The sequence below is a fragment of the Lutra lutra genome, chromosome 4 (genome assembly GCF_902655055.1).
Source record: "Lutra lutra chromosome 4, mLutLut1.2, whole genome shotgun sequence".
Classification (NCBI taxonomy): Eukaryota; Metazoa; Chordata; class Mammalia; order Carnivora; family Mustelidae; genus Lutra; species Lutra lutra.
In genome coordinates, this window is record NC_062281.1 from 124,825,994 (window position 1) to 124,844,572 (window position 18,579).

The following is an 18,579-nucleotide window of genomic DNA, read 5'->3' on the forward strand; positions in this document are numbered from 1 at the left end:
GCTCTCTGTGCTTCAGTTTTCTCAACTGCAAAGTGGGGGTATTAATATTCATTGATTCAACTTGTTATGAAGATAAAATGAAGTAGTATGTATATAATAAAGTGTTTAAAGCCATTAGCACATGGTAAGTGTGCTAAGTACACACTTAAATAGTATTAGCCATTTCATTCTTTGTGATGTGGGTCTAAGAATGGCAAGAAATCATGGAGATAACTAATGGATTGGTCAGGCAGAAATCTTTGTTATGTTTTCTCTCATTCAGTGGTTCTTTATATAGTGCCAAACAAATGTATATTTTCTTCAGCTTCACTTTCTGTATATATTATATGGCATGTAAAATAATTTTTGTAAAACATGGAAATATTGTACTAAACAAAATCAATGAAGTATTACACAAAACAAATACAAGTTTTTGCTGTATCATAATTTAGAGATTAGGAAATAAATATTTCCTATTAGTAAATTCCTTATCAGAGAACACAGCAAAAATGAATATGTTTCATTATGTTCAGTTAGCCAGCACATAGTAATCACTAGTTTTTGATGTAGTGTTCAGCATTCATTAGTTGCACCCAGTGTCCATCACAGCACACGCCCATCCCAATACCCATCACTCGGTTACCCCATCCCCACACCTCCCTTCTGTAACCGTTAGTGTGTTTCCCAGAGTCCAGAGTCTCATGGTTTGTCTCCCTCTCTGATTTCTTCCCATTCAGTTTTCCCTCCCTTCCCCTGTGGTCCTCTACACTATTCCTTATATTCTACATATCAGTGAAATCATATGATAATTGTCTTTCTCTGCTTGACTTATTTCACTTAGCATAATCCCCTCCAGTTCCATCCATGTATATGCAAATGGTGGGTATTCATCCTTTCTGATGGCTGAGTAATATCCCATTGTATATATGTAACACATCACTAGCCATCAGGGAAATACAAATCAAAACCATGAGATACCACTGTAACACCAGTTAGAATGGCAAAAATAAACAAGACAGGAAAGAACAAGTGTTGGCGAGGATGTGGAGAAAGGGGAAGCCTCTTACACTGATGGTGGGAATGCAAGCTGGTACAGCCACTCTGGAAAACAGTATAGAGGTTCCTGAAGACATTAAAAATAGAGCTACCCTATGACCCTGCAACTGCACTACTGGGTATTTACTCCAAAGATACAGGTATAGTGAAAAGAAGGGGCACATGCACCCCAATGTTCATAGCAGCAATGTCCACAATAGCCAAACTGTGGAAAGAGCTGAGATGCCCTTCAACAGATGAATGGACAAAAATGAATTCTTGGTTTTAACAGCATTTCTTCATTTTTCCCTGGGCCAGGGTTTTCCAGGTGACTTTGGAGACAGAGGCCCTGCTGGCCCTGATGGCAGTCCTGTGAGTATATTGTTATGGTCCAGCCTTGTGATCTGACATCACTCAGACACCACAGCAGCTGCACTTGCCATCCTCGTGACATTCAAATAAGTGCTGTTGGCCAGACAGTTTTGATACCTCTGTGCACATTCCTATTTGTAAAGACAAAAATGTTATGAATATATTCTTTCTTGGGAGAGAATCATTAAAACGAATCATTGTGACCATGTTAAATGTACCTGCTTAAGTAAAATATTAGAAGTACATGATCATGATACTGACTTGAATATTTTTGGGGTGAGCCTTTCATGTACATGAAGGTACTAACAAGCCTCATGTAAATATTGTGCTCGCAGTGATTGCCCTTTTTGTCTCAAGCCTGTCATTGATCTACCTGGCTTTTGGGTATTGATTTCTAGAGAAATCTTCTCCTTTAGGATTATTCAGCTATTATTTGCAGTTTAGAAAGTTACTATTCTAGGGGCGCCTGGGTGGCTCAGTGGGTTAAGGCCTCTGCCTTCGGCTCAGGTCATGGTCTCAGGGTCCTGGGATTGAGCCCCGCATCGGGCTCTCTGCTCAGCAGGAAGCCTGCTTCCTCCTCTCTCTCTCTCTCTGCCTGCCTCTCTGACTACTTGTGATCTCTATCAAATAAATAAATAAAATATTAAAAAAAAAAAGAAAGTTACTATTCTATAATTAGTTTAATTATATTATCAAACAATGATGATAGATTGTTGGTTTTTTTGACGTTAGGTAGAAAAATCTTCAATTTTTTTTTTCCTCTCAAAGAGCATCTATCAAATCCCTCCAATCTATTCCATGCACACATTCTTTTAATAAGATTTTAAGGTAAATTAGAGTTAATCACTAAATCCTTTTAGCCTAAATTAGGAATAGTTCTTATACTTAGATACAGGTGAAATACTCGCATTTATACTTAAAGTGTTTGAAAATCATCTATTTTTTATTTAGTTTTCTAAATTATGACTTTATCAGTTATTCAGTTAATTTAGCCAAAGTTTTATTTGTTATAAGTCTTGGCAGATAAGAATAGAACTGATTCCAAATAAATTGTTAAAAACCTGAATGGTGTTTTAAATAGAATGTTTACCATAGTTTTCTTGCCTTTGATTCTGCGGAGCTTTTCATTTCAAGGGTAAGAAAGCATTATTTATTTTTTCTTTTAATACCATTTATGTACTTGTGTAACTACTGTGAAGCCATCTTATTTAAATTTTTGTCAGTTAAATATACATGAAGTTTGTTAGGGTTGGGCTTCTATCATATTTAAGATATTTCTTTTTTCTCTCTCTTTTTTTTTAAAGATTTTATTTATTTATTTGACAGACAGAGATCACAAGTAGGCAGAGAGGCAGGCAGAGAGAGAGAGAGAAGATGAAGCAGGTTCCCTGCGAAGCAGACAGCCCGATGTGGGGCTGGATCCCAGGACCCTGGGATCATGACCTGGGCCGAAGGCAGAGGCTTTAACCCACTGAGCCACCGAGGCGCCCCCAAGATATTTCTTTTTGAAATCTGCTCTTTATTTAAATGTAATGCTTCTTGAAGAGCATTTTCAGGCTTTAATATCTTTAAAATACAAGGATAAACTGGATAGTTTATTGGCTTATAATTCTCTCTATATTTTACTGTACCTTATTTTCAAAACAACTTCAGATACAAAAAAAGGGAGGGGTACTTTTCACTATTTAACACTGCCTTGGACTAAATTAGAAATTATCATAAAGACTATAATGATGGGTTCACAAGACCACAAATCAACTGGAAAAATTAATATTGATAATTTAAAATTTCATTTATTATATACATAATTAATGGTGTTGGTAATTTATTATATTTGTGAGAAATTTTTCAAAACCTTTTATACATTATGACAGTTTTCATTGTGATCTTATAATAGTGAGAACAAATGTTATTATTCCTTTATTTTTTTAAGTAGGCTTCATGCCTACTGTGGAGCCCATCATGGGGCTTGAACTCAAGACCCTGAGATCAGGACCTGAGTTGAGACCAAAAGTTGGATACTTTAACTGACTGAGCCACTCAGGCACCCCCAAATGTCATTGTTTCTATTCTTTAAATAAAAAAACTGAAGTTTAAAGAATTTAAATATTATACTTCAAGAGTGGGTAGTGTTTTAAACCATCTGAAAATGCTCTTCAAACTCTATATGCTGACAACTTATCTTTTTACATAATTCATATGACTAGCCGGTTGGGCGTCTGCCTTCGGCTCAGGTCACGATCCCGGGGTTAGGTTTTTTTTTTTTTTTTTTTTTTTTTTTTTTTAAGATTTATTTATTTTATTTTAGAGAGAGAGAGAGACAGAGCACGAGCAGGAGGGGCAGAGGGAGAGACAGAATCTCAAGCAGACGTCAGGCTGAACGTGAAGCCTGACTCGGGGCCTGATCTCACGACCCAGAGACCACGTCCTGAGCCGAAACCAAGAGTCGGCTGTTAAACCGACTGCACCACCCCAAATGCCCCCCAGAACTTTAGCTTTTATTTTTACTTATTTATTTTAAGCTTTCACTTATTCATTTGACAGAAAGAGCACAAGCAGAGGGAGCGACAGGCAGAGGGAGAGGGTGAAGCAGGCTCCCTGGCAAGCAAGAAGCCAGACGCCGGGCTCGATCCTAACCCCGGGATCGTGACCGGTTGGTTATGTCTATAATGCTGACTACTTACAGGATTTACTTCCTTTATTAGATACATAAAAGTCATAGAACAGTCTATATCCTGGCATCCAAAAGCATGGGGCCAAGGGCATTTTGGGAGAACTTACACTACCACCAGAGATTTATGCTTCTTAGGAAGATGCATGGGGATAAAATTTGACATATTTTTTTTCTAGAAATGTTTGTCTGTGTCTTTAGAAAATGCCCATAGTAGTTTGCAATTGTATTTAACCACCCTTGTACTTTCTTTTACATAGGGACTTGTAGGTAGCATTGGTCCTCCGGGATTTCCTGGGCTTAGAGTGAGTATCAAGTATTATCATTCTTATAAAATATTGTGTTTATATTTGTTAGCTGCATTTTAAAATCTTTAGAAAAATGAGATGCTTTAGTGTCATTGTTGGATATCAGACTTGCTCAAATGTATTTTCCCACCAGATATACAAATTAGACCAGGAATATGAATCAAAAATTAAACTTTATGGTAATCTAAAATGACAAATTTCTACAGATTTATTTATGTCTGTCTCATTAATAGATACCTAGGACTCTGTTTCTTCAAAAGTGTGACATAGAACAGCCACTTCTCTCCTTTGAATTTTCTTTCATAGCATCAGGCCTGGATAGATACAGATAGGTCTGAATACCATACCATACCATATTATAGCACATGGTAACTGTAGATTTTATTTCTGAATAAAATTGAATAAATAGTTGGGAAACATCCTGAACAATCAGTAGTAGTTGCACTTCATTAATGCTGCTAAACATTTTTTAAAGATTTTTTAAAAATTTATTTGAAATAGAGTGTGCTTGAGCAGTGGGGAAGGGCAGAGGGAGAGGAAGAAGGGAGTAGCACACTCCCCACTGAGCGGGGAGCCTGACAACCTGGGGCTCAATCCTAGGACTTCGAGATCATGACCTGAGCTGAAGGCAGATGCCAAGCTCACTGAGGTATCCAGGTGCCCTGATGCTAAACATTTTAATACCTAATTTATTATACTAAAAATATAAGTGACTGAATTATTTGCTCACTAAATCATTTTTATTCAGTGAATTTAACTCTGAGTTTCACTGGAGTTTTGGTGTAGGCAAAGTACAATTTAGTAAAGCAATTCTGTGGAGACCAAAATAATGTACTCCAGTTACATAGTTACCTGATAAATTTTAGACTGTTCCTTGAAGCAAACAGACTGCTACTTCTGCCATATCTCCATAAATATATTTCTCTCAGTCAAGCTTATGGTTCATGACAGGGATGTAAGTTGCAGATATTTTCTATAAATTTAGAACCATGTGCTTTAACAGCAGAACTAAAGGCAAGATTCATACTTTTATGAAATGTAAGGAGCCTAATGAAAGTAGAATCTTAGAAGGAAACTATATATATCTGTATAAAAATAGGTAAGTGACCATGGGCAGAGGTAAGATTTTCCTTAAAAATCAATTTAGAGGGTCGCCTGGGTGGCTCAGTGGGTTAAAGCCTCTGCTTTCGGCTCGGGTCGTGATCCCAGGGTCCTGGGATCGAGCCCCGCATCGGGCTTTCTGCTCAGCAGGGAGCCTGCTTCCCCCTCTCTCTCTGCCTGCCTCTCTGCCTACTTGAGATCTCTCTCTGTCAAATAAATAAATAAAAAATTAAAAAAAATCAATTTAGAGCTTGCTTCTAACATATGAAATAGGTAATTAAGACTCCAGAGTTTTATGTCATAAATTACAGCCACAATTATTTGTAGCTTGAACTTGAACACAGGTCTTTTGAGTCTAAATTTAATGTTTTTCCCCCACCTTAACCGCCCCAAGGCAGAAGGTGACAACTTGACCAACAGAATACATCAGGAGTTCAATTATTGGAACTATGGTTAAAATCAGTATAACAAGTTTTAACTTGCCATTTGGGGCTGGCAAGAGTATAGAATTAAGAGTCAGAGCACCTGAGTGAGTCTTACACATTTAACTTTTCTTTTACGTGATAATAGTAGTATACTAATAATAAAATGAGCAATAACAACTCACTTAAAAAAAAGATTTACTTATTTTTTAGGGAGAGAGAGAGAGAGAGCATGGGGAAGGGACAGAGGAAGAGAAGCTCAAGCAGACTCCCTGCTGAGCTGCTAGGCTCAATGTGGGGCTTGATCTCAGAACCCTAAGATCATGACCTGAGCCCAAACTAAGAGTCAGATGCTTAACCTACTGAGCCACCCAGACACCCCAAAACAGCTCACTTTTATTTAGCATTTTCCATGTGCTAGTCAGTGCTAGGTCATTTAATTCTCAGAACAAGCCAAGACCACTCACTTTATGAGTATTAGGCCCAAATTTGAAGCAGGCAATCAAACCAGAGGCCATAATTCTACCTGTGTGCTATACCACCTCCTTAAAACTCATATTACCTTATAATGTGTGCCATTTAACTCATGAGATTTCTTTAGGCTTCACAAGAAGCTCTGTGTGAAGATGGAAGCCAAAGGACCATTTTTTTTTTTTTTTTTTGCTCAGAACTTAGAGTAGGATTAAACTGTAGGTGGTAGTCCATGGTTTTACCAATGGGGAGGAAAGGAAGCTGGAGAAGGGAGTTCAGTCTTTATGTGTTCTTCATTTCACCTATCAGTTGGTTAACTCAGCAGCTTCTGCCATTATGCTCAAGTTTAAGACCAAAAGACTTAGCATGTCTAGACTGTTGTGGTTGTCATGGGCATCTTGAGACATACTTTGTGCACTAGCAAACTGTTCTCAGATGTCATGCAACCTCCTACCAAAAGGCCTTTGCACTTTCACTTGTTTGTCTACCTGAAATACTTTACCTGTATTTCTCTAATAGTTAACCCTTACTCATTTTCTACTCCAGGACTTTGCGCAGTTCCAACACATAATAGTGCTGGCAAAAATAACTGGGTTTTTGTTGTTGTTGTTTGTTGTCCTTTCTCTATCTCAATATACCCTTTGGTTGCTGGGAAGAGATTCTAAAAAGAAAGAAGAGATTCTAAAGAGAGAAGAAAATGCCAAATGATACTAACAGTCATCTTTGTAATCCTCATCTCTACATTGATACAGATAGTACTTTATACTATCCAAAGTACTTTCACACTCCTATCTCATTTGTTCCTCAAATTGATAGAACAGGTATTTCAACCTCCATTTTACATTTACTAAATTTTTAAATCAAAACAATGTGAGCACCTACTGTGTATCAAATGCTGAACTAGAGCTAGGCCTAAAAATACAAACAAGATTTCTGTTTTGGGCAACATTATAATCCAGGGCATAGAAGGAAAAATCAATATATCATATGATGTGATCACTGTTCTCATGGACTAAAAACCACTGAGAAAAGAGCAATTTATGTCATCCTGAGAGAGGAGGCTTCATAAAAGAGATGTGTTTTAACCATATCTTGAAGATTATACATGAATGGAGTGGAGTAGTCAGGAAAAGGACTCTTGAGGCAGAAGAATGCCTCTCTAAGTGCACAGAAGAGGTAAAAAAAAAAAAAAAAAAAGTGTGGTTTGGGCAATGGAAAGAGGAGTAGTGGGACTGTAGCCTAGGAAGTGTGGGGGATGGGAGTGGAATGGAAGGAGGGGAAGATTTGAAGATAACTGGGAAAAGGTTTATATAGAACCTTTATATTTCATAGCTAACACTTTGTCTGCTTGCCCAGTTTATCAGCAAGTACACATCTGCTTGTTCCCTTATAGGAAGCATAGTTTCTGAGAAGAGATGACATAGCTTCCTCTAAATGATTTTTTTCCTTGCAGCTGATTGTCATTTGCTTTCTTAATTAGTGATAGTGATTATCACCTGTGAGGGTGGGTGGGTGCGGTTGCAAAGCCTGAAGAGGAGCCCCAAGTCTTCTCTACAGTGTGCTCACTCATGAGCTCTAATTGGCTAGCGGCTGCTCATTTTATATGAAGAACCTATTCTTGGGTCTCTGTTTCTTTAACTCATTTTGACTCGAGAGTTCTTTATTATTTCTGGATGTGTGGGAGGCTTTTCTGCCTTTGGTGCTGTATCCCAGACACCCTCAGCTAAGCTGCCATGCATGGAAGTATTTCTCCTGTCTGCTCTGTCTTCTCATGGAAGAGGAGTATGGTAAGCAGAGAGTGCTGAAGGCTTTCAGGTTATCCTTGTGGAACTAAAAACTGCTCTTAGCCTATTGCGGGTTGCTTTGAGAAAGCTAGTTTTTCAGGACTAGGATTTTCCATACCATTTGTAACATACCACAAAATGTTTGCTATTTCTTGGAGCTTTCTATACCCGTATTATTTTACTTTTTAGTTCCCTATAATACTAAATCTTTTTTATCTTTACTATAATTTTTTATATCTTTAATATTTCTCAACACTTACTATTTTGTGATAATTTTTTTAGAGTCACTAAAAAGTAAAACAGTAGATTGTGCATACAAAGTACATTCATCTGAAAATATTAGTCTATGCACAGTGATATGTTTACTGAAATGCAGTTAATGTTATTGCCCATAGGAAAAACCAACAGGATGACAAAGAAATGTTTGTTTATTTGTTTATAAGATTTCCCCCCATACTTCATAGATTATTGCTGCATAATTTCCAAACAGAAACGTTTTTTGTATTTTTTAAAACTCTCCTTATTTTTAAAGCCAGGAACTTTGAATAAACCAGCCACTGTAATTATAAGAACAGTTGTTTCCTACTGACAGAATTTGTCAGTGACATATGAATATTGTATATCTGTCTATTAAGTTGGAAAGTATTACTCTTTCCCTTTCTCATATATTTCAGGATTAAACATGTTGGAAATAATTTATCTCCATTATATTTCACAGACTTTAGGACTCATGCAAAAGATGTCATATTTTCCATTCTGAAATTTGTGTAATATGAATGCAGTCTGTTAGCAATGCTCTGTTATGTTGGGAGATGGAGCTCTTGAAATCACTGTTAAAAAAATTGTTTTTTACTAAAGTGTATTTAACATATGGTGTTATATTAGTTACAAGTATACCGTATAACCATTCAGTAACTCTGTACATTAATCAGCGTTCATTACAGTAAGTCCACTCTTAATTCTGTTTTTCTATTTCAGCCATCTCACTTTAGCAACCACCAGTTCTCTTTTTGTTTGTCTTTTTTTTTGTTCATTTATTTTGTTTTTTAAATTGCACATATGAGTGAAATCTTACGGTTTGTCTTTCTCTCTTTATTTTACTTAACATTTTCACCTCTATGTCCATCCATGTTGTTACAAGTGGCAAGATATCAGTCTTTTTTATGGCTGAGTAATATTCCTGTGTGTGTGTGTGTGTGTGTGTGTACACCACATCTTCTTCATCTATTTGTCTATGGGTGGACATTCGAGTTGCTTCCATATCTTGGCTTTTGTAAGAAATACTGCAGTAAACACAGGATCCATGTATCTTTTTGAATTAGTGTTTTTCTTTTCTTTGGGTAAATGCCAGTAGTGGAATTACTGGGTCATATGAAATTTTCTGAAGAATGTCCATATTGGTTTCCACAGTGCCTCCACCAATTTGCATTTCCACCAAGGTGGAACAAGGGTTTCTTTTTCTCCACATCCCCACCAGCGCTTGTCATTTCTTGTCTTTTTGGGTTTGGCTATTCTGACAGGTCCTTCAGTGTTCATTCCATACTTTAGTTCAAAACTATTATGTGCAAAGTACTATGTTGGGTCTGGGAAGTAAAAATCAATAAACATGCTTCTACGTTCACAGAATGTGCAGACTAGGAACACAAGGAGAAAAGTATGGTACAGTATACTCACTAGTGCAGCAGAAAGCCATTTCAGTATTGCTAACTATATCTTCAAAGGCTTGGAGCATGTAATAAAGAGAGACCATGTTCAGAGAATGGAAAACCGTCCACTGTGGCTAGAATGTGGGATTTGGACAAGGTAGAAATAAAGGAGGAGTAGCGACAAATGGAAGTAGTCAAGACGGGAAGGGTTGGTGCAAACCTAGCAGTGAGGGCCTAGGATGCTTTCCTAAGAAATTTGGTAAAAGGGGCAACATTTCTAGCATTGCCACAAATACACATTTAGAATTTCCTTAATGTTTGAAAACCATAAAAGGGAGGTGTAAGGCAATTTGTTCTGTGAAGATGAAGGATGATAACAGAAGCTAGGCACAGAGAGGTAGCAAGAGAAGGAAGGAAAATGAACGTGTCATCGACACAAAAATTATAAGTGATCCCCAAACCTTTTTTTTTTTTTTCCAAATTTTACTTTGAAATACCCTTATTGGCTCTTGGCCTTTGTCTTCTTCTTCTTTTTTTTTTTTTTAAGATTTTATTTATTTATTTGAGAGGCAGAGATCACAAGTAGGCAGAGAGGCAGGCAGAGAGAGAGGAGGAAGCAGGTTCCCCACTGAGCAGAGATCCCGATGCGGGGCTCGATCCCAGGACCGTGGGATCATGACCTGAGCTGAAGGCAGAGGCTTTAAGCCACTGAGCCACCCAGGAGCCCCTGTCCTTTGTCTTCTATTTTATATTTGAGGAGTTTTTTTAAATCACTTGCTTACAGGAGATGATAGTTTGTTATATTTTTGAGGAATCTTGCGTTGGAGCTTTAAACTGAGAACCTCAATGTTGGTGACTGTGTCTTTTTCATCTTTATTTCCTCCACACAACTACAGTGTCTACGTCGATGTTATGTTCAACAAATGTTAAATGATGAATGAATGACAGAAGCCCAGAAGAGTAGAGTCTTTTGTTCAGTTCTCAGTTTATCCCTGAAATTATGGTAAACTTTATCATTCTGCAAATTTCAGATCGTGAAATAAAATCACTGAAATGCCTGGAACATAGTAAGTGCCCAATGAATAATTCCTGAATAAATGGATGGAGTTAAAATAGAAGATGATCAAATGAAGTATTTATTAACTACCTCCTGGGAATGTGGCACTAAAATATTTCCCTGCTCTTCAAGATATTATCTAGTTAGAGAAGTATTTCAAGATGAATGTCAAGGAGAGTTAAGCATCATACAGACTAGAGGAAAGGGAGGATCCTTATGGACTACACGGGTATGAATAGGCTTTAGGGAGTAGGATGACCTCGCTAAAGTTTCAAACATTGGTATGATTTCTAAACGTGGAGAGAAGAAGTTGTGGAAGAACAAGACGCATGTGGGAGCTGAGTGAGATGAACTGTTCTGGGTTAATTAATTAATTTTACCATATTCTCTTTCTAATCCTAGTGGATGCTTAATGATGCCTTTCTGTCTAATTGCTTTTCAGGGCAGTATTGGCCCTATTGGACCAGTTGGACCTTCTGGAAATCCTGGCCCAATGGTATGTCTCTATTTGCATAATGGATATTTTCCTTTAATTTCTCTATGATGCCACAAAATATCACTTTTTTTTTTTTAGGGTCTTTCCGGGAATAAGGGCCTACCTGGAATCAAAGGTGATAAGGTGATTTAAATATTTGCATTATCATAGAGATAATTTCTTATCATATTTTTTTCTTGTTAGTCAATACTTATAAAATATCTTGTTTTTATATATGGAACCTAACAATTTTTATCAGAAGTAGGAAAAATAGAAATTATTCTTCTATAATAAATATTTACTGTCTTATAATATTGTCATGTTTGTGTTGCTTAAGTGTCTTTGTATTAAATGTGCCCTCTAGGGTGAACAAGGCATTACAGGGGAGCCAGGAGAATTAGGGTATCCTGGAGACAAGGTAACTCTTTTTTTTTTACCATTAAGTTTATATAAATATGAAAACTTCAGTGAAAAAGTATAAATTCTTAAAAAGAAAAAAAGGAGTAATTATTATTTTAACCATGTACTTAGTTAGGATGCGGTGTCAATGTGGTTTTACACGTTTTGTTCGAAATGGTTTTCTCAGTTTTTGGATTCACTCCATGAATTTTTTAAGCAGTTTGTATACAGAGGCATAGCTGTCTCTTGTGGTATAATAACTTTCATCTTCTATTATTCTGTTCTGTAGGGTGCTGTTGGTGTTCCAGGACCCCCAGGGATGAGAGGAAAGCCAGGACCTTCAGTAGGTTTGAACTTTTCCTTTGCTTTTTCCCATTAACAAAGTGTATATCATGGCATGAGTCTTGACACTTGTTGGTATTAGTGGAATGTAAGTAGGAGCTAGGGTTACCAATCTGGCATTTTTTTCTCCTCAGTTTGAGGGTACAGCTAATCCTTCAAGTTTTCAGCTTTTCAGCTCACATTCTGTAGAGTATTGGACCTTGTTCTTCCTGCCCTCCCCCTCATCCCAGGCCAAAACCAAACTTCTGTGGGCCCTAAAGATTTTGTTTGATCTGTTATGAATAATATTATTCATAACTATTGTTACTCATAATAATACTATTATGAAGTAAACGATAGATATTTAAGACCGAAAATACAAAGCACCTTAAATAATGTTTTATTTTTTCCAAATATCTTTCATTCCAATATATTTCATTAAAGAAATATTGTGAAGAAAAGATAGCATGTCACACCCCGTGGGCACAAATATACTAATTCTTTGTCTTTTTTTAACCTTTGGGCATCTGTTAATTGAAAAAAAAAAAAAAAGAGTACCTTATATTGTAGTTAACATGAAACCTAACTCAAACTGATATTACCGAGTAATTAAAATCATTTAAATAATGGTTAAAACATGAGTTAAGTATGTCTCTCTACATTAAAAGTCATGATAATTATTAAAGCTAAGATGTACTGAGTGTTTACAAAGTACCAGTCACTATTCTAAGTCTATACTTCTAATTTAGTCTTTACAAAAATCATATGAAGTTGGTACTATTATTGTTCTTATTTTACAGATTGGAGAAACTGAGACAAAGAGTTAAATAATTTGTCCATGTTTCCATAATTAGTTGTTGGCCATCTGGGAAAATCTAGGTAATCATATGTCAGAGCTCACATACTCAGCCACTGTGCCATACTGTTTTAGGATTTAATATTTTAAGATTGCTCTGGGATTTCTAATATTGATTACAACTCTATGAAGGTGCAGGTAATTGTAGATTGAAAAATAGATGGAAATTATAATTTATTAATATAACATTAAAATCTACATTTTAAAAAGAGTTGTTCCCTGAGTAAATCATTGTGTTTCCTCTAACTCTATCCTCCTATCTCAGGCGTGTATACTTTTGGTCAGAGGAAGCAGCATTAAGACGTAGCACTTTTCATACCTCATTCAGTATAACTTCTAACATTGATGGCATTTCATATACATCTCTCAGAAAGTATTTATTCCAAAGGAAAATTTTCAGTGTCTTTTTGTCAAGTGACATGCTGGTGGTGAGCTTTGCTCTTAACTAGTTTTTTGCCCTGGACTTGGAGTAAACCTGGTCAGTCATGTACCCAGACTTGGGCTCTGCAGTTGAATCTCAGAAATTCCAAACTGTATAAATAAAAGGCATGAAAATAGGTCATGAAGCTAACAAAAAGCTTCTGTTTTTCAAGGATGAGTCTAATCACATAACAGGAACTTAAAATATCTTCAGTGGCTGGCAAAGTAAGACTCTAAACTTCTTACATCCTAATTGTTCATAATGTGAGGGTTTTCTGACTTTCAACAATAATAATAAAAGGAGCAGGTACAACACATTTTCTAAGGCCAATACTGAGTGATAAATCATATCAATATTATTCTGTAATGCTTTACAATTAATTACTGGATAAAACTTAAGTCAAATATCATGCTCATACAAAGTGAATCTTTTTAATGTCTCCCTTACTTTTTGATACAGTTTGTATTGATAACATGTTTATTGTGGGGCAGAGGGGATATACTTCTCTGAGAAGCAGGATTAGATTTTAGTCCCAGCCCTGACACTGACTTGCTATGACCTTGAGTATTTAACCACTGTGACATCCAGTTACTTGTTTAAACTGAGAGTCTCACTACATCATATTTAAAGTTCCTTGTAAATCTGTGACTCTTTGGTTTTCTCTCTCAGTGACAATGTTTACCAGTAATTCTCTAGTCTAAGCTAAAGAAAAGGTAGAGAGCCTGTTTCGCCTTTAACACATTGTCTTAAAACCCTTAATATTCTTTTTTTTTCTTGAAATAAATCACCAGAACCAACTCTAATATTTTTTTTTTAGGGCTGTGATGCAGGGAGCATTAAGATGATAAGAGTGAGGCTTTTACTTGCTCATTTTGTACCTTTCTTTGTTTTTCTAATAACAAACACATTTTTAATGTCAGCAGGGATTACTTTGGTAGGAAATAGTTTACCATCTTTTGTTTGTTTTGTCAAATCTTTGGAAAATATATACATCAGACTGTAGACAGGATAGAGATATATGAATTAGTATTTGTGAAGAGTCTGTAGTCCCTCACTTGTTTGTATCTTACTAATAGAAAAAAATTATAGAGGTTTGACCAAGAAACCTTCCCTAGTTTTGGAAGGAGACACCTGTTTAATGAAAAATTGCTTGCACTGAATCTGTTATATTAAAAAGAAATTATACAAGTTAGTGCCTCTCTAAATCATTTGTTTATTATCATGAAAAGAATATCAAAGTCATAAAGATGTCTCTCTTATTTTATATCTCCTACTTTTGGCTTTCTGTTTTCTAAGATGCTGGCATTAATGATTTTTTTTACCCCCAAATGAATCTAAATTGTAACATGAAAGAATACCTATAAGGTAAAAGAAAGAATGTCCCGATTTGGAAGGCTTTCTACATTTTGGAATTAGGGAATCTTTGGCTCTGGAAGCATCTAAAAACCAGAGACCATTACCAATCAGAAGTTGTTAATTAATATTATTTCCTTAAAACAAAGAAAACAAAGACAATTATTATGCCTTTCCATATTTTTAACTAGAAGTTGTCAATTAGAGAGGTTTACTCGATCCTTATTCCATTGTCTAAAACTTACTTGAAAACTGAGTTTTTTTAAAGGAGACTTGACATTCAAGGAAACTTCCAGTTAAAGTTTTTTAAAATGAAGATTTATTCTGAAGAATGAAATTTTTCAAAATTTGTGTTTATAGATATCTGGTTGTCAATTAACTTTTCCAGAAACAAACGCCTAGAGGATGCTGTTTTTTTCCTCAAAGCTTGTGAATTTAGCCTCATTTGTTTTTTGCCACCAGAGGTCTCCAGTGAGAGCCCCATCTTTATCTCTCTAAGAGAGGTACTTGCCATTTTAATAATTCAAGGCTCCCCTAGGTACTGATTATGATGAATTTTGACTTTATATAGGAGCATTTAAGTCAAGTTTTATGTAATACTTCATTACTTTTCTCTAGATTTGATTGTGCATTGTTTTATATCCAGATACTTAAGCGCTGTATGAGAATGGCGTTAGTGCTTATGGAAAACTGTGCTTTACTTCTTGAAATGTGGATAAGCACATATTATTTCTTGTAATTTTATGTAATCTGAGAACTATTAGGTCAAATTTGAAACTCACATAGAAATTTAATATGGCAGAAATAATGAATTCAGCAGCTTTTCTGGTAAAAACAAAGGTATTAAACTACTGCCTCCTTTCATCTCTAGTTTTAAGCTTTATAACCACTTTTCTCTCCTCTGAACTTGCTCTCCAGCCCTGACTTTGCCTGGTTAATCCAGATGTCAGAAGACGGCTTCAGAAATATTGACAACAAATCCTCAAATTTTTAATATAATAATGATCTAAATAATCTAGGAATTATAGGCACCCAGGAGAGGACAGAGGATATAAAGGGAAAGGTTAATGGTTATAAATTTGGTTAACATTTATTGCCAGGCACTGTGCTAAACCTAGCACCTTAAATATATTGTCTCTTTTTTTTTTTTTTAAGATTTTATTTATTTATTTGACAGACAGATCACAAGTAGGCAGAGATGCAGGCAGAGAGAGAGGAGGAAGCAGGCTTCCCACTGAGCAGGGAGCCCGATATGGGGCTCGATCCCACAATCCTGGGATCATGACCAGGGCCGAAGGCAGAGGCTTAACCCACTGAGCCACTCAGGTGCCCCAATATATTGTCTCTTTTAATCCTCAATTACCCTGTAACAATGTTAGTACCTGTTAGCATTTTTATTCCTATTTTATTGTTAAGAAAACTGAGCCTAAGAGAGATTAAGCAGCAGGGATTTAAATCCAGATGATTCTTTTTTTTTTTTTTTTTTTAAGATTTTTTTTTTTTTTTTATTTGACAGAGAGAGATCACAAGTAGGCAGAGAGGCAGGCAGAGAGAGAGAGGAAGGGAAGCAAGCTCCCCGCTGAGCAGAGAGCCCGACGCGGGACTCGATCCCAGGACCCCGAGATCATGACCTAAGCCGAAGGCAGCGGCCCAACCCACTGAGCCACCCAGGCACCCCAAATCCAGATGATTCTTAATTACTAAATCAGGCCCTTGTAGTATCAAAGGAGAGAGGAATTTTTAGGGACTGTCCCGGACTCTGGTTGTTTATGAAACCAAGTCCTTATCTAGAGTCCCCTACCTTGTTAAGTTGAGCTCCTTATCTCTGGATAACCTACACATTCACACACTATTTTTTTTTTTTATTTGAACACTTAACTCAGTTTGTTTGTATCTCCAGCACTTAGAAGTAAATATATATTACATCCATACACCTTTTATTTAAATAAGTTTTCCACAGTGATGATGGTTAAAAATTAAGTCTTTTTTTTTTTTAAAAGATTTTATTTATTTATTTGACAGATAGAGATCACAAGTAGGCAGAGAGGCAGGCAGAGAGAGAGGAGGAAGCAGGCTCCCTGCTGAGCAGAGAGCCCAATGCGGGGCTCGATCCCAGAACCCTGAGATCATGACCTGAGCCAAAGGCAGAGGCTTAACCCACTGAGCCACCCAGCTACCCCAAATTAAGTCTTTCTGAATGGTTGTTACAACTTTGTTTGACATAATATATTGAGTGTTGTTTGCTGAAAAGTCATTAAAATTTTATGTGGCATAATACATTGAGTTCTGTTTGCTTACCATATGTCTGTTTTAAATTGTATATAACAGATTCATACTTCTACTTTGATCCCCACCCCCATCTTAGGGCCAGATCGGTGACCCAGGACGCCAAGGACCATGTGGACCTCCAGGACCAGAGGTAAAATGTTGGTGGGAAAATAATAAATTTAAAACAAAAGTCATAAAAATTAAACTTGATTGTAAAACATGTTTTTATATAACAGGCTTAAGAAAGATTCTTGTTAAAGTTCACATCTTTGTAAATAGTTTGAACTAAAATCTTTTTTCTCCTGTATCAAAAGGTATGTGACAGTGATCCCAAGACAACAGAAATGTATTAGCCACATTGTAGTCCTGATTAGGTCACAGCTGACTTAATTTGTTCGGAACAACTCTTTTTTTTTTTTTTTTTTTAAAGATTTTATTTATTTATTTGACAGACAGAGATCACAAGTCGGCAGAGAGGCAGGCAGAGAGGGAGGAAGGGAAGCAGGCTCCCTGCCCAGCAAAGAGCCTGATGTGGGGCTCGATCCCTGGACCCTGAGACCATGACCTGAGCCAAAGGCAGAGGCTTCAACCCACTGAGCCACCCAGGCGCCCCTGGCACAACTCTTTTTTTTTTTTTCAGCATAACAGTATTCATTCTTTTTGCACCACACCCAGTGCTCCATGCAATCCGTGCCCTCTACAATACCCACCACCTGGTGCCCCCAACCTCCCACCCCCCACCCCTTCAAAATTCTCAGATCATTTTTCAGAGTCCATAGTCTCTCATGGTTCACCTCCCCTTCCAATTTCCCTCAACTCCCTTCTCCTCTCCATCTCCCCTTGTCCTCCATGCTATTTGTTATGCTCCACAAATAAGTGAAACCATATGATAATTGACTCTCTCTGCTTGACTTATTTCACTCAGCATAATCTCTTCCAGTCCCGTCCATGTTGCTACAAAACTTGGGTATTCATCCTTTCTTTTCTTTTTTTTTTTTTTACAGCTTTATAAACATATATTTTTATCCCCAGGGGTACAGGTCTGCGAATCGCCAGGTTTACACACTTCACAGCACTCACCATAGCACACACCCTCCCCAATATCCATAACCCCACCCCCCTCTCCCAACCCCCTCCCCCCATCAACCCTCAGTTTGTTTTGTGAGATTAAGAGTCACTTATGGTTTGTCTCCCTCCCAATCCCATCTTGTTTCATTTACTCTTCTCCTACCCCCTCAACCCCCCATGTTGCATCTCCTCTCCCTCATATCAGGGAGATCATATGATAGTTGTCTTTCTCCGATTGACTTATTTCGCTAAGCAAGATACCCTCTAGTTCCATCCACGTCGTCGCAAATGGCAAGATTTCATTTCTTTTGATGGCTGCATAGTATTCCATTGTGTATATATACCACATCTTCTTTATCCATTCGTCTGTTGATGGACATCTAGGTTCTTTCCATAGTTTGGCTATTGTAGACATTGCTGCTATAAACATTCGGGTGCACGTGCCCCTTCGGATCACTACGTTTGTATCTTTAGGGTAAATACCCAGCAGTGCAATTGCAGGGTCATAGGGTAGTTCTATTTTCAACATTTTGAGGAACCTCCATGCTGTTTTCCAGAGTGGTTGCACCAGC

At 36.9% G+C, this 18,579-nt stretch overlaps 1 protein-coding gene across 4 annotated transcripts in view; it reads left to right on the top strand.

Moving 5' to 3' along the window:
* COL24A1 (collagen type XXIV alpha 1 chain) overlaps positions 1 to 18,579 on the top strand; it is a 402,100-nt gene that overhangs the window by 109,640 nt on the left and 273,881 nt on the right. For all 4 annotated transcript variants that reach the window (XM_047727942.1, XM_047727945.1, XM_047727943.1 and 1 more), the window contains exons 14-20: positions 1,333 to 1,386; positions 4,318 to 4,362; positions 11,289 to 11,342; positions 11,421 to 11,465; positions 11,686 to 11,739; positions 12,010 to 12,063; positions 17,037 to 17,090. In XM_047727942.1, the coding sequence (XP_047583898.1) occupies positions 1,333 to 1,386; positions 4,318 to 4,362; positions 11,289 to 11,342; positions 11,421 to 11,465; positions 11,686 to 11,739; positions 12,010 to 12,063; positions 17,037 to 17,090 (360 nt within the window). The remainder of the gene's footprint in view (positions 1 to 1,332; positions 1,387 to 4,317; positions 4,363 to 11,288; positions 11,343 to 11,420; positions 11,466 to 11,685; positions 11,740 to 12,009; positions 12,064 to 17,036; positions 17,091 to 18,579) is intronic.